The sequence below is a fragment of the Cnephaeus nilssonii genome, assembly GCF_951640355.1.
Source record: "Cnephaeus nilssonii genome assembly, chromosome: 17".
Taxonomy (NCBI): domain Eukaryota; kingdom Metazoa; phylum Chordata; class Mammalia; order Chiroptera; family Vespertilionidae; genus Cnephaeus; species Cnephaeus nilssonii.
In genome coordinates this window covers 15,086,697-15,105,935 of record NC_137088.1, presented here as the reverse complement: position 1 = coordinate 15,105,935, position 19,239 = coordinate 15,086,697, and the positions used below count along the sequence as shown (strand labels likewise).

At 38.5% G+C, this 19,239-nt stretch overlaps 1 protein-coding gene across 9 annotated transcripts in view; it reads left to right on the top strand.

The window, feature by feature from the left end:
* Positions 1 to 19,239, top strand: part of RBMS3 (RNA binding motif single stranded interacting protein 3) — a gene marked incomplete at its 3' end in the record, with an annotated part of 632,486 nt that overhangs the window by 135,199 nt on the left and 478,048 nt on the right. For 5 of the 9 annotated variants that reach the window (XM_079795314.1, XM_079795312.1, XM_079795309.1 and 2 more), the window contains exon 2: positions 9,727 to 9,899. In XM_079795314.1, the coding sequence (XP_079651440.1) occupies positions 9,727 to 9,899 (173 nt within the window). The remainder of the gene's footprint in view (positions 1 to 9,726; positions 9,900 to 19,239) is intronic. The other 4 variants (XM_079795310.1, XM_079795317.1, XM_079795316.1 and 1 more) reach the window with 1 other exon arrangement.

The window sequence follows — 19,239 nt, the reverse complement described above, 5'->3', positions numbered from 1 at the left end:
TAGATGTGTTGTATGGTGTGGTGAGATGATGCCTTGTAGTTATACGAATGACCTACATCCGCACCGTACAGTAGAACTTTCTATAACGATGGAAATGTTCTATGCCTGCCTGTCCAACATAGCATTACTAGCCATGTGTTTTTTGAATATGTGGCTAGTGCAACTAAGGAACTTCATTTTTTATTTTAATTCATTTGACTTAATTATATTTAAATTTAAGTAGTCAATGTCACTAGCGGCTACTGTATCAGACTGCACATATCTAGAGTAAAATGTAGAATTAACTGGAGTGAAGACCGCTTAGCTTCAGGTCCTAGATATGGTACAGAGTTGAACAACCTTATAAATTAATCATTTAACCTCCCTGAGTCTCCATATCTAGTATTCTCAATTTCTATATGGGGATAATAATAGTACCTACCTCCAAAAGTTCTGAGATCACTAAATAAATTGATTAGTATAAAGCTTCTTGAACTGTGCCTAACATACAATACATGCTCAACAATCATGAGCCAATGCTATTCATATTAATTATTTTATAATCTTTTGCAGATTTTTAATGATATAGGAACTGAAAGGGAGATAGAAATGAAATAGGTCTAAAGTAATAAACAGATAAAGCCATAAAATGGGACAGAATTTTAGGTGATCCTAGAGGAATGACTGAGATTTAAATAAATAAAAAGAAATTTATAAATCAGCTGACCATATATTCTAATTTGCTTTGGAAAATCTCAAGTCGTACCTTGTATCCTGATTTAATTATTACGTCCCTCTTTTGTTCTAAAAAGTGTTTGTAAGATAAATCTTCTAGTCACCCTAGAATAAGATATAGAAATGGAGCCCAGGCATTCCAGGTGGAAGGAAGAAAGGAAAATAAGGTATAGATGCAAATGTGACTATGATGTGGCATGAAAGATGAATAAGCTCTGGGAAAGGAAAGAAAACAGAGTTAGATATGAGCTAGAGAGACATAATGGAGGTAGGATGAAAGCTTGGGCAAGGAAATTAAATTTCATTTTAATGCTATTTACGCTATTATTGCATTGCTCCTCAGTCAACACAGATTCACTTTCATAAAATTTTTTGATGTAATTGGACAAAATTATTCAGTGGACCAAACAAAGCCTTATAACATTTGATGCTTTGATTGGCCATGCATTATTCACTGTAATTTTACAAAATTCATGCAAGGGACTCAGCCCTTTCAGCCCCAGCGTCGTCCAGAAGGTCATCCAGACAGTCGTTCAGCTGTTCGGCTGTCCGGTCTAATTAGCATATTACGCTTTTATTATTATAGATGGTTTGAAAGAAAATCATTTACTTAGATCGCCCATTAGCTACAAGTAACCAAATCAGTAATATGATTGGTTAACAGGAAAATTTGTCTTTTGAGTGGAATTATAGCTCATTATATCAGTTTTCAAGAATGAAGGAGAAAACTTTGAATGTGTACATTTAGTTGCAATAAATGCTATGTCAACATGTCTTATGGCAGTGTTCTTTAGGCTACATCTATTGGTCTTCATTCATTTTAGGCCAGCATGCATGATAAAGGGAAGGGAATTCATTTTTGGCATTATTAGTGATTGTAATTGTAGGGAAATAAAGAGTATATTGGACTGTGAAACATAGAAGATTATAAAACAACTAGGAAGAGAGTCAAAGATAGAGATAAATGGAGAAAAAAACGAAACTAAAAATTTAAGTAAACGTATAAGGTACAAGAATGGGACTCAGGTATAATTGTTTTACTCTTCACAAGATCTCCTTTTTATTTCTAATTGCATTCTGAATTGAGATGCTGACCATTGGCGAGCCCAGAGATCTCCAACAGTTCATGGTGACCTGTTATGGATTGTCACTCTTTTCCCAGTTATTCTAGACCATTGTAAATCAGTCATTTGAGTGGGTCTCTAAAGTATTCCTGGGTGTGTGTGTGTGGTGGGGGAGGAAAGGGGGAGTTTAAATAGGAGTCTTAAACAGGGATTATAGTAACTTTTGGTATTTCTGGAAAATTCTATTACTGTTACAGTATAGCAGACATGGTACTCTTCACCTAGGGAACCAATCATGGCTCTTTTTTTTTTTTTTTCAGGAGCAATCAATAATTATCAATATTAGAATCATGAACCGTTTGGGTTATTTTCAAAGTTTAAACTAATGCCACAAGCACCTCATATTTTGAAGTGTTTTAATTTTGTTTTTCATTAAAGAGATCAAGAGTTGGCCAAATGGACAAGGGTTAGGCAAAGACAGGATGTCACTGGCATTTGGAAAATTGAGCAATCTTTATAAAAGGCTGTTGGCACCAATTATAACAGCCACTCCTCTCTAGCTTGTAAATTTATTAACGAAATTGGTTTATAGGTGCTTACAATAATTTATTTGTGTCTTCAAGTACATGCATTTAAAAATGTCATTTAATATCTAAACCTCTGAATGGAATTCAATGACTTTAGATTAAGCCTATTTGTAAATAGTACAGAGCGATGTGTAATTATGCTATCTACTGAGGTTTTCCAAACCTAATATTTAGAGCAAGAGTGAATCTCATCCTAACAGAATTTTAATAAAACTCCGGTAGTGACTTGTAAATACCTTGAAACTAATTAGCCATTCCCTCCACAGTGATTGTTTCATCACTGCTTAGTTATTGCATTCTGGTTCTTGATGATAATGGCAAACCACAGTTCTAATGACATAGTTTCATCTCAAGAACAGTGGCTCCCATCTTAAAAAAAATAAATGGCTGACTCTTTTAGTTTCCCCTTAAAGGTAAATTATTCCAACTAGGAGTTAAAGAGCAAATGTTTATTTTAAGGATCTGCCTCATGATGATGATGATGATGATGCAATTGATAGGAACAAAACATATTTATTGAGTACTGACCCTGTGTCAGGCACTGTGCTAAATATTTTATATGTCATTTAGATAGTAAAAACCTTACAACAGTCCTATGAGGTGAGATCATCAGAATCTCTTTGTCTTCTGACTAGAGCTTTAAGTGCCTAGTTAGTGGCAAAGCAGGATTCTCAGCAGGCAATCTGGAGCTCTCAAGCACCATATTACCACTGTTGACAGTAGCTATTACCTAGACCAGTTGGCGGAGAATGTGCAAATGATTGCCTTTTGTGCAGAATTTTGTCCTTTATTGCTCATTTCCATATCAGAGCTGTGGGGCAGGTTTTTACCAAACTCTGTTATAAAAGGCGTAATTGAAACAATTGTTTTCTATGGTCATATTCTACATAATGGAGAGGCAATTGCCTAGTATGAAATTGCAAAGCGGTAATGTATGTGGTTCATGAAACTCTGGCTAAAATTGCATGGCTTGCCTTAGATATTAATTTAGCTGCATTTGTTATTGCCTGCATGCACAGTATTCATATTCACCCTCATTTGAGGCTATTATAAACACTCCAGTGATTGCCACAGTTTTCGCCATGTCCACTCTTTCATGTCATGTTGATACTAGAGGAGAGGTCTACAGAAGCAAGGTTATATGGAAATTACACTGTCTGGGAGAGGAATCCAATAGCCTGCAACAGCATTATCCACTGAGCAATGGATTACATGTGTACATGCAGGCTAAATAATGTATGATTTAAGACAGGAATGTGGCTTATATTCATTTTTGGATAGTGAAAGAGTTGGCATGCCAATCCCAGGAGAGACTTTATCCAGGGCTTTACCCTTGAATGGATAAAAGAGTACAAATTCTATTGCACTGATGAGGAATAAAAACAAATTGGGGAGCCCATCAGCAAAGCAGACTGCTGCATGATGGAGCCCAAGGCTACTCCAAAACCACCAGACCAACTGCTTCAGGATCCTGCCAGCAACTAGACGCCAGGAATAGAATTGACTGCAGTTTGGCATCAAGGCTCTGTGATTCCCAGCCAAGGGGAACTGCATGCAAAAAATATTTAAAATTCTCTTTGTAAAAGAGTTATGTTTCCAGTCAGAGGGAGAAGTATGTTTCAGACCTATTCTGCTTGGAAATGATATGTGGCACATCGCCATTTTAGTTGCAGAGGGTGGAGGCCTGGGGAGGTGATGCTATGTGTACTTAGGGGTAAGAAACTGAACGTTGTTAGATAATTGGGTGTTTCAATGAAATCATTTTTAGGCTGTTGGTTAATATCCTTAATCAAGGGGGGGGGGTACCATATTGGTCCTACAAAGAGAGTGGCTGGATCTGTTTAAAAGCTGTGATTCTCAACCAGAGGCAATATCACTCCCTTAGGGAGCATTTGGCAATATCTGGAGACATTTTTGGTTGCCACATCAGGAGGAGTGGGTAGAACAACTAGCATCTAGTGGTAGAAGACAGGGGTTTTGTTAAAGATTCTACAATGCACAGGACAGCCACCTATAGCAAAGAATTGTTCTTTCCAAAATGTCAGTAGTGCCAAGGTTGAGAACCCTGATTTCAAATTACCTGGCCAGTGCATAAATATTACAGCCCTGCCTTTAGACAATGGTTCTAATGTAGTTTGACATTGTATAAACCATGATTTTTAATGATTTACTTTACTTCATTGATGTGTGAACAACATTTATTGAATATACCAAATGCTTTCTGTTAAAACAAGCAAAATCACCCTCTCCAGGTTGCATCCAAAATAGCGAGGGGGGAAAAAAAGACAATGAACCTCCCTCCAGACCTACACACACACACACCACACATTTTACAAGAATGTAGGAGGACCCGCTTGATTCACTTTTCAAACTTGAAAAATGAGGCATATTAACAAAGCACACTAAATGAATCAGCTGTTTAGGATGATCTACAAGCCAGTTCATTTTCCTGTTATTAAATAACAAACCATGAATCTTGACAAATGAACCCCACTAGTTTGACATTATTTGGAAAACTCATAACATGCTTGCTTCTGTTGGGCACTTCCCCTTTGAAATTAAATTTTGAGATTGGCTTTATTTAAATTCTGGTAGAGGGAAAGAGCTTGTTAACCTTCATTTTGACTGCATGCCTTTTAGCATCATCATTCTTTTCTTCCTCCTTATACTTGGCTCACCAGAGCTTCTGCTAGAGTCTCGCCGTCCGGGACTCACTGCAAGGAAGCCGGTTGTGCTTGTTGGAGCCTCTATCTTTAAGAGGTGAAGTTCCTGGTGTTGTGGGGACTGCATGGCTTCTGGAGTCAGACTCACTCAGTTCGGCTTGGGGCTCCAGCCTTGTGACTTTGCAAAAATCATTTGCCCTTTCTGTGCCTCTGTTTTCTCATTTATAAAATGAGCTTAATATTATTTGCCTCATTAGGCTGTTATAAAGACAACATATAAAATGATTAGCAAGACCCTGCCGGGTAGCTCAGTTTTTCAGAGCGTCATCCCTATAGGCCAAGGTTGTGGGTTCAATCCTCCATCAGGGCACATGTATGAATCAACCAATGAATGCTTAAATAGGGGGAGCAACAACTCCATGTTTCTCTCTCTCTTTCTCTCCCTTCCTATCTCTCTAGAATCGATAAAAATGTTTAGCAAGCACACATTAAGTGTTACCTATGGTTATTAGAATCTTTATCTTAAGAATAACATCTTCAAAATGGATGCCAAGTCATTTTACTTAATTTACTAAGGATGACACAGGTACTAATCCACTGATTTAGCAGCCCCAACACGTGACTAAGAAGGCTTCAGCCCCCATCCCATAATCCCTAACAGCCCCTCCCAGCAATGCCACCATGAATAAACATCTGAGAAAAGCATGCACGCTTGCCAAGCATATGCGGCTTCCGCTTCCCGAGAAGTCTATCTCCCCCTTCAATCCGAGTGCCATCCCAAGCCCTTCTTTTGAAAATCTGCCATTTCTACTAGTTTTAACCAACTGACACTGCAAATTCAGAGCAACCCCTTGCCTTGTAGCAGCTCAGTTTTACAGTGTTCAGCAACCCCAGACCTTAAGTCCTCACCACCCCTCAATAGGATTTACCAAGTGTGACTTTGGGCAATATCACAAAGTCGGTTTCATCTGAAGGAAAATATTTTTTACTACCGGTTTAAAATTTCTTCCTCAGTGCTTTAAAAAGCTAATCAATGATAACATTCCAAGTTCATTTAAAGATGAAGAATTGAGAATCGGTCACGTTTAACCACTTTTAATCAGGAAAGTAGCTGCTGTGACCCATTAACCCCTAGAGATTATTGATGCTCCCTTTTTTTAAAAGAGGCTGTAGGTTAGTCATTTGTCTTTGGCAGCCAGAGCATACAAAACCTCTTGCTTTTCACAAATTAATTCATTTCAGCCTGTGCATTTGTCAGACATTCCCGGAACCTTCAGCCAATGTTTTGTTGATTAAAAGATGTGTATTTTGAAAATGGATGGAGAGGAAGGAATTTATAATTCTCACAACCAGAGAGTGATTTATAATGCAGACCGCTACCTGAATCATTCAGTGCATCATCAACACATGAATGAAATATTAAGAATTAGCAGGAGTGTCAGCACTGGGTCTTAAAATGTATGGATCAATTGGTTCAGTTACACTGAGAAACTCTATCCCTTTAAGCAGAATTTCTAGAACTCACAAACAAGATTATGACACAGAAAAACACCTTTGTATAGTTTCTTCAAAGGGCTTTTGAAATACATCCTTTTCCCACAACAATCTGGTGCTTCCACTCCTGTTTATAAATTACGTACCTTGTTTCCATGCACACAAGTTCCCTCTACTCATTCCAGCTTTGGTTTGCTTTTGACTGTTTGTTTAACTCCCCCCTCGCACCCCCGGTGAATACATTGGGCCCTTTGCAGGGCACAGTTATTGTTTTAGGCACCATGTAATTTACTAAATGGTGCCCCAGTTGTGTAAAATGCTCGCAAAGATCCCTGAGGGAAAACAAAAGAATTAAGTCAACACATATTGATCATCCTATAGTTGGTGCTTTCTTATATCAATCAAGGGCTCAGTCTGAACTGGTCCATCTGATCTGAGATACATAGAGCCAGAGACATTTTTCTGGCTCTCTGGTGGTTTAAAAGGCTAGGCAGTCGGAACAACTGCTTTTAAACAAAGCCTCATTTTAAAAGAAGCCTGAGTACAGAATGGAATTCAAAGAATTTAGAGGGAGGGGAGGGGAAAGTGGCAAAAGAAACACACCAAAAAGCCCCACAAAAACACAAAAAACAAACCCTGGGAAATGTAAGAGAAGAAAGCACATGGGAAGTAAAAGATAAATTTCATCTGTCCTGTTGCAATACACAGAGACCAGGAAGCTACTTCAGCCAGGATGTATTGAACACCTACTAAGTGCAGGGCTTGTAAAGAGGTAGAGTTAAGTATTATGGATGCCCCAGGAGCGAAACACAATTCTTAGCTCTTAGCTCAAGAAGGAATAGTTTTTCATGCAAGCCAAGAATCTTTATGCAGATATTAGATTCCAAAAGGCAGTGAGTATATGCCATTTTGTTCAAATATTGGGGACAGAAAATATTCTGTGTAATTCATTTTAAAATTCAACATTAAAAATGTGGGTAACAAACTCACACTAAAGAAATGGCTGAGAGAAATGTTTATTTCCAAAGAAGCGAGTTGGGGGCTCTGGGGTTTGCTCCTGTCATTCCAGCCCTGTCACCTCCCCATTTTTTAAACAAACTGCCTAATACTCCCTTGACCACTTTGTCCTTGCATTTGACATTGGACTATTCTGTCTTATTCTTCCCCAAACCCCCAGTTAATAACAGGGAAGCCAGAGGTAAGGGAGCTTGAAGTCCTTTATACAGGAGGTGGTTCAGACCCTGGCCTAGGGAAAAAGTTGAATTCAGAGGAAAGGATGATTCTAGAAACCTCTCAGAGATTTTGGTAGCTGACTGTACTTTGAATTTTAGGATTAGGGAACAGATGAAGTTAACATCAAAGTTCTAGCATGGAGGCTGGAAGAATGACAACAACATGGAAAAATGGGGTAATTGTGATGGGTGGCTGGTGTGGAAAGATGGAAGATGAGAGTAGATATTAGGAGTTGCATTTTGACAAACTGCATCTAAGAGGCATGTCTTACAGTCATTGGCAATATGGACTGGGGCAAATAGGAAATCCTGGAAATATGTGTTAAACAGACTGCAACAGCAGGAAACAAGGCTGGATACTGCTAAAATGTGCCCTCTTGTAGGGATTAAAGGCTGTGTTTATTCCATTTTTATTGTGCATCATGTAGCCTAAGTATATATTAAGCACCTACTTGCCATTTGATAAGTACATACCTCCCACCCCTGATAAAATAGCTAATGTGTCTTCAGGTTAAAACTCAGCCAGAAATGTCCCCACTGGAATCTGATGAATGTGTTTATTGTGCCTGTAGGTGGCATTCTGAGTTATGGTTGAGGATATCTGGGATAGTTATATAGACTAATATCACTGGCAATACAGAGATGAATGACAAATATTACCATTATACGTTTTTTTATCGTTAACATTTATTATGCACTTACTAATTTCCAGGAACCATTTTGTTTGCCTTAGCTCATTGAGTTATGGTAAAAACCCTATGACATGGGGGAGTACTATTTCTATCCTCCTCACATGAATGAGAATGTTGAGTCTCACTGAGGTTAAGGCACCATGCAAAGGTCACAGGGTCCAAAAGAGATGCAGCAGGGACTCCAACCCAGGCAGTCAGTGCAATTTTAGAATTTCTGATGATATGCCTGTATGCAAAAGAAATAAAGTATAATGAGTAGTATATCTACTTATTTTGGCATGTATAATTAAAAAGACCCTCACATTGTATACCCTAAGTTGCTGGAAGTCATTTTATCATTTCCATTTTCTCAGGAAGAGTCTGACAGGTTAACGAAGGAGTTATCCACTGGGGGAGATTTTACTCCCAGGGGCCATTCATGAGTGTGTGAAGACATTTTTGGTTGTCACAACTGGGGGATGGGTGTTGCTAAAATCTGGTGGGTAAAGGCCAAGAATGCTGCTATGACCCTATAATGAACAGGACAGCCCTCCAAAAAAAAAAAAAAAAAACAAAAAAAAAAGAAGAAGAAGAAGAAATGTCCTGTCCGCAATGACAATAGTGCTTAGGTTGAGACCCTGCGTTAGAGTGAAATAAAGGGGATTTTGACTGAAGGGAGAGAACGGTGGCTGAGTCTTGCTAACGAAGTCTGTTTCCCCATGAAGAAGCAGGTTTGGAGGAGAGAAGAGATAAGAGAGATTCATTCATTTGCTTGTTTACTCATAGAATCACTATTCACAGAGTGATTTCTCTGTATCAGGAATTGTGCTGGAGAGTGATGCTGAGGAAACAATCTCCGGGGGTTGCTTTGGAGAACAGGAAGGAACAAAGAGTAGAGGCAGACCAAAGATGCTTGGCTATTGAACACGTGCCGGGCAGAGCTTTGGTGTCAAGAGTGAGTTGCGTTCTTTTGTCAGAGAAGGAGATAACCTGCTACCTTCCAGGTCTCTTCAGGAAAGTCACAGTGGACAGACTCAGAAGCCATAGGCTGCTGTCAGGGGCACCTGGGAACTTCTTTATGTCCCATTGATAGCCAGCTTCCGCCGACCCAAATGCAGGGCCAGAGAGGGGAGAAGGCATCTTTTGTTCTCAGCAGTCCACAGAGTGGTGATGTGTGTAAGCATGTGTGTGCGTGTGTGGATTGGAGAGGCCGAGACGCTTGCATTGCTCTCGAGGTGCTCTGCTGGCCTGGGAACAGGTGCTGGCTTTGTTTTTCCAGTAACAGCCTTTTCTGTTTCCAGCAGTCCTATGCACCAGCTCCCCACCCCATGGCTCCTCCCAGCCCCAGCACAAACAGCAGCAGCAACAACAGCAGCAGCAACAGCAGCGGGGAACAGTTGAGTAAAACCAACCTGTACATTCGAGGCCTCCCACCAGGCACCACTGACCAGGACCTAATCAAGCTGTGCCAACCGTAAGTGCCCTTCTGCTCTGCGCCGGTTTCTAACCCACATGCTCGCCCACGTGGGCTCAGACCCCGCAGGCCTTGGTTCTTGTACCCCAGCCTCCCATTCACTGGTGTCTCCGTGAGGACGATGCTGTTGCCTGAAGGGATTTAAATTTGAGATCGAAGTCCAGCTTACTTTAGGGAATGGATTTGTTTATGGTGTGAAGTGGGGGTTTTTGAGCAGATATGCATGGGAGTGCGGGCCGGTGTGCATGTATTGACTAGGAAGATAATGGGCAAGCATTGGGTGGGGCCCTGAGACCTTGTGGCTGGTGGAGTCAATGATGAATCTCATGGGGAAAAAAAAAAATGCTTCCCCCCGCCCCCCAGAAGTATTAGTGGGGAAATCTCAAAAACGCAGAAGAAGTGATAGATTTCAGCATGGTTATCTCCTGTGTTGCAAACTTCCTGGCCAGTGCTTGTAAATCTCAATTCAATGGGAACCAGGTAATTGGAGAATTATAAGGCAAATGTTCTAGTTCCCTCAAAGACATCTATTTCCAAGTCCAGTGAAGCTACTTTCCACAAAGGCCAAGAATTGCACTCGCCAAGTAGCTTTGTATTTTCTAGGAAATGTGGTAATGATTAAACGCCCTTCCGAAATATTTTCGTTATTCCATTATCTACCAACACATATTATCAACTCTCTTATTTCTGTGGAAAAAAATCAAACTATTTAAATTTACCTTCCAAATAATATTGATAATGGGTAATGAATTAAGAATCATAGATCAGTATTTTTAGATTATTGTCGGGTGATTTTCAAAGTCATATCAGCCCCGTGTTTTGTGATTTGATTGTGCCTTAGCTGGTTATTTTTAAATTAGGGGAAACTATTGCTCAATTGTTCTTTTTCTCTTTTGCAATCCTTTTACAAGAAAGTTGAGAGGATATTTATTTTGTAAATTTTCCAACCTCTAAAATATTGGAAGAGGAAAACAAAGTAGGCAGTATTTATTTGCCTTTGTTCTGTTTTGTTTTTTTGTTTTTTTAGATTGAGAACAAATAGCAAAACAACAGGAAGTGGCAGATAAACCAAAACACAAATAATGTTACTATATAACCAGTTGACTACGCAGTATGTGGATTAGGGAGGGGGCACTTTGGAAAAAAAATTACTTAGAAGCAGTTTTCAAAAGAGACTGAAATGTGCCAGGGCTAAGACATATGAATATGTTAGTTTTGGTCTATAAAATGTTGAAGTTGAGAATTGGAGGGTAAATCACTCACTTTTCTTTTGTTCTTGCTGTTAGAAAGATCTAAGCCATTTTGAAAAGTAAGAGCTTTGAAAATGTGAATGATTGCAGCTTCAGACGCAATATCTCCTCAATGGAATCTGATGTGAGAAAGAAGGGTAGCTATTAACTGTTTTGTATATGAATCTCATTCATAAAAAGGAGAATTATTGGATATTACAGAAAGATTGTTTCCCATACAAGTCAGAGCACACTCGTTGAACCAAGATTTCTGGGGCCCAAGAAATTATGATTCACTAGGTTTGGGGCCCAAGCATATGCATTTCTCACGGGTTCCCTGGTGTTGTTGATATTGCTGTTTTTTTTGGGGGGATATACTTCTCTCTGTAATAATATGAAGACCACTGACTATTTCTAATGCATCAAGTTTCACTTAATATATGCAGGTCGTTGAGTTGGACTTCTGTGCATTACAGCCTATATAGCCTCTCTATGATCTTGAGGCAGATCATGGGCCCTCTCTGAGCCTCAGTTTCCTCTTAGAAGAGTAGGTTACCCTATTATCAGTGGTGTGCTGGGGCTGCCTCTGATTAGTGCACTAGAGCCACTTGTTATATGTTCTGGAATTCTGTGATTTGTTTCAGACTCAGTATCTTGAAATTGGCCATGGTGGGAGTACTTGTAGCACAGGAATAAGGGAGCCCTACAAACCAGGCATTTTTAAAAAAATGTTATCTCTTTTTATTTTTTGGAGAGCTGGTTTATGAATATACCACTGATAGAGCATTATACTATGAAATTTTGTGTCAGTATCCATTTCTGCAAAAAAAAAAAAAAAAAAAAAAAAAGAAAATGTTGCCAGAAATGAATAAATGGAAAATGTTCCCTAAACGCATGTATTGGCATTTTTAATTCAGCAAAGAGATTTAGTGACACGGAAACATTATTTTTGAGAAAAGAAGTTTTGTTTATATTTCTTATGTGCATTTGAGAAATGTAAAGAATGCTAAATGCACAGAGGGTAATGGTTACTTGTTCATATTAATTTTTGCTAGCTAATAAGATGTGGCTCATTCTAATGTTACTGTAAAAACGTTTATGGGTTTTCCAGCTACTGAAGTGGTCTAGACCTGGGGTTTATTGCTTAGATTCATTTTCCTCGAGAATCTTACAGAACTAATGCGATCAGGCAATGGAATGTAGTAGAAATAGCTGTGCACTAAGTGGTCTGGGTTTCAGTCCTGACTATGCCATCAACTGAGTAGTGGCCTTAGACAAATGATTTGTCCCCTCTTCACTTTAGTTTCCCCTATGTATAAAACAATGTGTTTGAACTCGATTATCTTTTAAACTTTTTTTTTCATTCTAAAATTCTCTTGTTTTATTGAGGCCTTCATTAATCAGCAATAAAGCCTGCTCTGGGCCACCTTTTGTATCTTTCAACCAGTCCCCTTTTGCAGAATGGTTGGACCACAAACTAAATTGATAATAGCTGCAAGAATCTGACCTGATGGCTGGAGATGCCTTTGCTACAAGACGAATGCAGGTCATGTGTCAAGTCCTGTTTCCTCACGTGTAGTGTTGGATTCTCCCATTGCTCATTACTGTTTTACATTAGCAGTCTTCTAAAGATGCAAGTCATTTTGCATTGGGATTACTCATCCAGCACTTTAAAATAATTTCATCTATAAAAAAGAGAATATTTATTGCTTTAAATGAACTTGCCATCAGGATCAACTTTCCATATTTATTCCTATGAAATTGTATGTATTTTAGAGTTAATGGTATCTTATAATATAGAAAATGCAATATTTGCTAGTACCCATAGTAATGAAATGATAGAAAATAGAGATTTACAAAAAGGGCATAGATATATCAAATTATCTGTATTTGAATGCAATATTCATGTTAATACTCATGAACAGCAAGGAAATGATATTAAAGGAAAGCAGTTTCATTATTTCACAACGAATATTCTGAGAGCAAATTCTGTTGAAGTATTCCATTCACATTCATCATCAAATCGCCTGTTTGGATTGCAAGTAAAATAAAATAAAAATTAAGACAAGACTGAAAACTAATAGACATGAAGAATGACTTCACTCCATGGAAAAATCTCTAGTTATAACTGTGATGTGGATGAATACATTGCATTGTGTGTCTTGTAGGAAATACCTTATAATGTCTTCATCTTGAGAATTCTCAAGGAACTTTATTGTGTTCTCAAGCAAGCAGTATTTACAGAGTACCTCTTTTGCATGCCAAAAACTGGGCTGATGATGCAGGGGTGAGTACATTTAGAGAAGGGTCTTGCTTTAGCAGAGCATATGTTTTCCTCGACCAAATAGGATGTCAGTTAAATAGTAATATGATTTGATATAAAATTGCAACTATACAGGCAACAAAGGATCATGGAACTAAGAGTCTTTGCAGCATGGGATGGTACCTACTTAGGGCAATGAGCAAAGGCATCTCTGAGGAAGTGACAGTTGAGCTAAGATCAGAAGGAGGAATAGGTTTAACTAAGTGAGGAAGGACTGGAAGAACATTCCTGGTGGAAGGAACTTCATGTGTATAGGACTAATGGCTGGAGGCAGCAAGGCAAACATAAAGGGTTGGAAACAAGGCCAATATGGTTATAGTGGAGAGAAGGAGTTAGAGTATAGGGCAATATGAACTAGAAACATGGAGAGGAATAAGGTGATGATCCCACCCTGACCGGTTTGGCTCAGTGGCTAGAGCGTTGGCCTGTGGACTGAAAGGTCCCAGGTTCGATTCCGGTCAAGGGCATGTACCTTGGTTGCGGGCACATCCCCAGTAGGAGGTGTGCAGGAGACAGCTGATCGATGTTTCTCTCTCATCGATGTTTCTAACTTTCTATCCCTCTCCCTTTCTCTCTGTAAAAAAATCAATAAAATATATATTTAAAAAAATAAGGTGATGATCCCTTATATCAGGTTAGGAGCTTTGTTTTACCCTAAGAGCAATGGAGAAAATCAATGAATTGTCACAAACAGGAAGGTAACATAGAATTTGTTTCAAAAAGATAACACCAACTGCATAATGGAAAGAAAGGATCCCATGTGTTCAGGGAACAATCAGAGTAGGAAGAGGTGAAAAGTGATATCATAGTAGAATAAGTTATGGTTAGAGAAGCAGGCATGAGAATTAATAATTGTGGTGTTGGAACAATTATGTGTGGTGAAAGATGTCTTTTTTTTATATGCATTTATTTTCCTATTAAAATGCAAGGACTTAAGAGACAACCAAATGAACTCCAAAAAGAAACAATGAAGTAGCATAAAATCGGACCCAAATCATTTATTTTTAGTCTCTTTTTCTTATCCAGTCATGAATGGATCATCAATATAATATTAAATATTGACTGGCTACAATATTAAAAGCACTAAAGGCAAATACAGTGGACCTGGAACAACATGGAGTTAGGGACATTGACTCCCACCATGAAGTCGAATATCACATATAACTTTAGACTTCCCCAAAACTTAACTACTAAGAGCCTACTGTTGACCGGAAGCCTAATCGTAACAGTCAATTAACACATATTTTGTTATATGTATCATATACTTTATTCTTACCATAAAGTAAGCTAGAAGGAATGTTATTAAGAAAATCATAAGGGAGTGCAAATACATTTAAAGTACTTTACTGTATTTATCGATACCATAAATTTATATATATGGTCATAAGATAAATTATCTGTCAGTATCTGTATCAATATTGTCATATTTAATGCAAAACACTGTAAATGTTATATGTATAACTAACAATAGACATCAAAAGTGCAAGGATGTTGTGAAAAAGAAATTCATGTTTATTTACAGGTATAATGATCCATGCATTGATAACCAAGAAGCAGCAATATGATTGCTTTTTGGTAGTCTAGTGTAAGTGATATGATTGCTTCAATAGTAGTAAGAAAATCTCCAAACATTTTTCCAGTATATTTATTGAAAAACTTCCATGTATAAGTGGACCTGTGCAGGTTAAACCCATGTTGTTCCACGGTCAGCCATATAATGAAAACTGAAACTCCAGTTGATTATACAATTATGTTCGTGGGATGGTTATCAGTTGGAGACTGTGGGTGCAATACTTATATGCCTTTTTATGCTTATTTCAAGAAGAGGAGATGAAGTGGGGGAAGATAGATTTTCCTTAATAAAGTGAGAATATCGCAACATTTTTGGATGAAATAAAATTTTCATAGTATAATTACTTTTCACATGTTAAGCTATATTTCCTCCTTCAAATAAATTGGAAACATGTTATTGTAAACATTCCCTTGAAACACATTGAAATTACTCTTAAAAAATAAAACCAAAACCACATATTTAACATAATGTACAGAATTATAAAAGTAAAGAAAATTCATTAATGTGTTTGTATTGTCCATGTGAACAATACCTTTTATCTAATCATTTTCATGACGTGTAAATTTTAACAAGTACAATGCTCTTAGAAAGCCCTAGCTAGCCTGGCCAGTATGGCTTAGTGGTTGAGCATGACCTATAAACCAGAAGGTCACAGTTCGATTCCAGGTCAGGGCACATGCCCAGATTGCAGGCTTGATCCCCAGTGTGAGGTGTACAGGAGGCAGCCGGTCAATGATTCTCTCTCATCATTGATTTCTCTCTCTCTCTCTCTCTCTCTCTCTCTCTCTCTCTCTCTCCCTCCCTCCCTCCCTCCCTCCCTCCCTCCCTCTCCCTTCCTCTCTGAAATAAAAATATATTAAAAAACAAGCCTTAACTGGACATTGCCCCACTTGCACATAGTTAAGTAATCTAGAGCTAGCTAGTAACTGCACTGTGCAGCTGCAGAGTAAATTGTCCTGTTCAACATGCAATGATGCTGCTAAGGCCACCTGAAGCAGAATGAAGACAAAGGAGGGAAACGCTTGGGTAGGTGCACACATATTTCCAGTCATCACCAGAAGACCAGGAAGTCAGCTCCCTGCCCTTCATTTTTCTCTGTAAATGTTCTCCTGCTCAAGCTCTGACGCCCTAGCATGGCTCCCTTGAAATTGAGGTTGTAAATGTCACTTTAACATTTAACAACAGACGAGAAACACCCACAATGAAAAGGGAATAAAGTAGGAGTGTTTGTGTTCAACAGCTGAGGGTCTTACCCAGGCTAATCTCCTGGAATTTTACCCAACCCTGTCGTTAGGGTGAGCACTGAGAGCTGAGTGGGAAGCGCTGACTCAAGTGCCATCCGGGCTCCAAGTGCGGAGCCCATTATTCGTGGTGTCAGACAATTTTGACAAATGCACCAACACAATCAAACCTTTTATCCATTTAAAAGTAACCTTGTCACAGTAATCTGTCAGACTGTTCAGATACAACAAAGGAAAACAAGTCGTAATGCACTCTGGGGTAACCGAGTAAATAAGAAAAATATGACTGGAATTTTTTTTTAGTTCTTTCTTACTGTGTCATAGGAGATTTAAAAGTTCCCTCTAATAAGACCCGAGGAAATTTATTAGGAGCTTTCTTCTGCAAGTCGGACTCAAATTACGCAGCTGCTTTAGAGTTGTCATAAATCCATGTGGTGGCAGGTGTGAGTAGGAAGTGAATTTGCGGATCTTTGACCCCTGCCTTTGTGCAATTTAAATGAGAGAGTGCCTTTAAGGCCCAAGCTAGATGTTTGAATTCATTGAGTCAGCATGGAGCTGACACTTGGCTACATATATTAATTCAGATTCAGGTACAGTTATATTTGCTATCTATATATTGTAAACCAGACCTGGTTTGTAATTAGTAAATGCTTATTATTAATAAATGTATCTATATGTATTATTAACAACACTTATTGTGTTAGTATTACATACCATGTACTCTGCTAAGTTTTTATGTTACCTTTTTTAATGCTCCGAACAACCCTTTGAAGTGGGAACAATAATTACTGAGTGATAATTGAGTAAACTGAGGCACTAAGGGTCAAGGGTCTGGTCCAAGTGTGCACAGCCACCAGGATTCAAAACCCGGCTCTGACTTCAAAGCCCTTATTCATAACCATTACAGCATTAATTTAATGAGAACAAGGGTAGCTTAAGTCACGGGTTCTCAAAGCCATGGCTGCTCATGAGAATCCCTTGAAGAGCTTTAAAAAGTACTGATGCCTGAATTTCACTCCCCAGGAGTCTGATTTAACTAGTATGGGGTCAGCTTAGACACTGAAGTTTTAAAAGCCTGCTTAGGTTATTCTAATATGAACAAGGTTTGAGAACCCCTTAAGTAAATGCTGCCCACACTAATCAGAAAACGTAATTTTATCCTTCATTGAAACTTCCTTGCTCTGACTTTCATAGAATCTAGAAATTTCATAGGAGTGCCAATTTGATTTTAATTAACCATAAGAATTAACAGTAAATTTTATTAAGACACTTTTAGAATGAATTGGGCTTTCTGATTACCAAATGGAATGTTTAGATTTAGATGTGAAAAATAAAGCCCTGGTCTCCAGGAGTACTTTAAGAATGTACCTGGAAGGATCTCACTTTCCTTCCTCACATAATTTTCATAAGCCAGGCATCTCTTCAACATTTCACTTGTTAATAATATTTGCATTTAATTGATGAAGCAAGACACCATTCTTATTTTGATACATTATTAAACATATTTTCTTAGTAACTATAGTCTAGGGAATATAAATCTAGTGAATCTTAAAAAAAATCAGCATTTGGAGGACATCCAAAAAATTATTGTCCCACTGATTCATCATCCATTCATTCTTATTGCTTTCACTACTTTGGATGAAGATTCTGCTGAATGTCCATGATATTTGAAAAGCGATTCATTTGCATTGCTGATAGCTGATAAAACTTTTTCATATTTATCCTAGAAACTGAGAAAAATAAAAATGAAATCACTGAGCACACCAGTTAACTTAGGTTACTATGTTGGTGGTAGTGCACATAGAAAAAGGGGGGATGGGAAAGAGTATGATCATTTCTCTCTGGATGTGCCAATTAAAGTCCTGGGGCCTGGGAGAAGTTGAATTCCAAGCAGATTGTCTCTGTACATGAAATTTTGAGGAACTTAGGGTTCAAGGCCAGGTCTCTGGCAAGTTCAGATGGCATCTTGGGTTTCAGGGTGTCCAGTGATCTTCTAATTGTCAATACAGCTGACTTTTTGTAGCCCTTATTTTATTTGATCTCTCTGTGACTTGACCCTGTTGACCTCTTCTTTATGCTCAAGATGTTCTTCCTCCTTGGTTATTCCGTCCCTCTTTCCTGGGTCACTGCATAGTTTTGGGGAGATTCTTTTTTCCAGCTTCTTTTCCTCTGTCAGCCTCTTGTTGAATATTTTGGTGTTTTCCAGTGTTGACCTCCTGTCTTCTCACTTCAAAAACTATCTATTCTTCTCTTCTTAATTTCAGCTTTTGTTGATGATTATTAAATCTACACTGAGTGGCCGGATTATTATGATCTCTGAATGCATAATAATCTGGCCACTCAGTATATATATCTATATAATATATATATATTAGAGGCCTGGTACATGAATTTGTGCATGGGTGGGGTCCGGCCAGCCTGGCCAGGGGGAGAGGACATGGGCGGTTGGCTGGCCTGCCTGCTGGTCTAACTCCTGGTCGAGGGGACAATTTGCTTATTAGCATTTTATTATATAGGATATACACTGAGTGGCCAGATTATTATGCATTCAGAGATCATAATAATCTGGTCACTCAGTGTATATCTCTAGCTTGTCTAGATATGTTTCTTCTAGTCATAGATCCATATCTCATTATTCCCTGGACAATTCCAAATTTTAATCTTTTTTTTTTAAATATTTCTTTATTGATTTCAGAGAGGAAGGGAGAGGGATAGAGAGATAGAAACATCAATGATGAGAATCATTGATCTGCTGCCTCCTGCACGCCCCCTATTGGGGATCGAGCCCGGAACCCGGGCATGTGCCCTTGGCCAGAATCGAAGGGACCCTTCAGTCCGCAAGCCGACGCTCTATCCACTGAGCCAAACTGGCTAGGGCTAAATTTTAATCTTAAGAGCTATGAAATTCAATGTTCTATAAAGACTATTTCTGGACTTGTTTCTTTTTCTATGAATGGCACCATTACCATCCAGT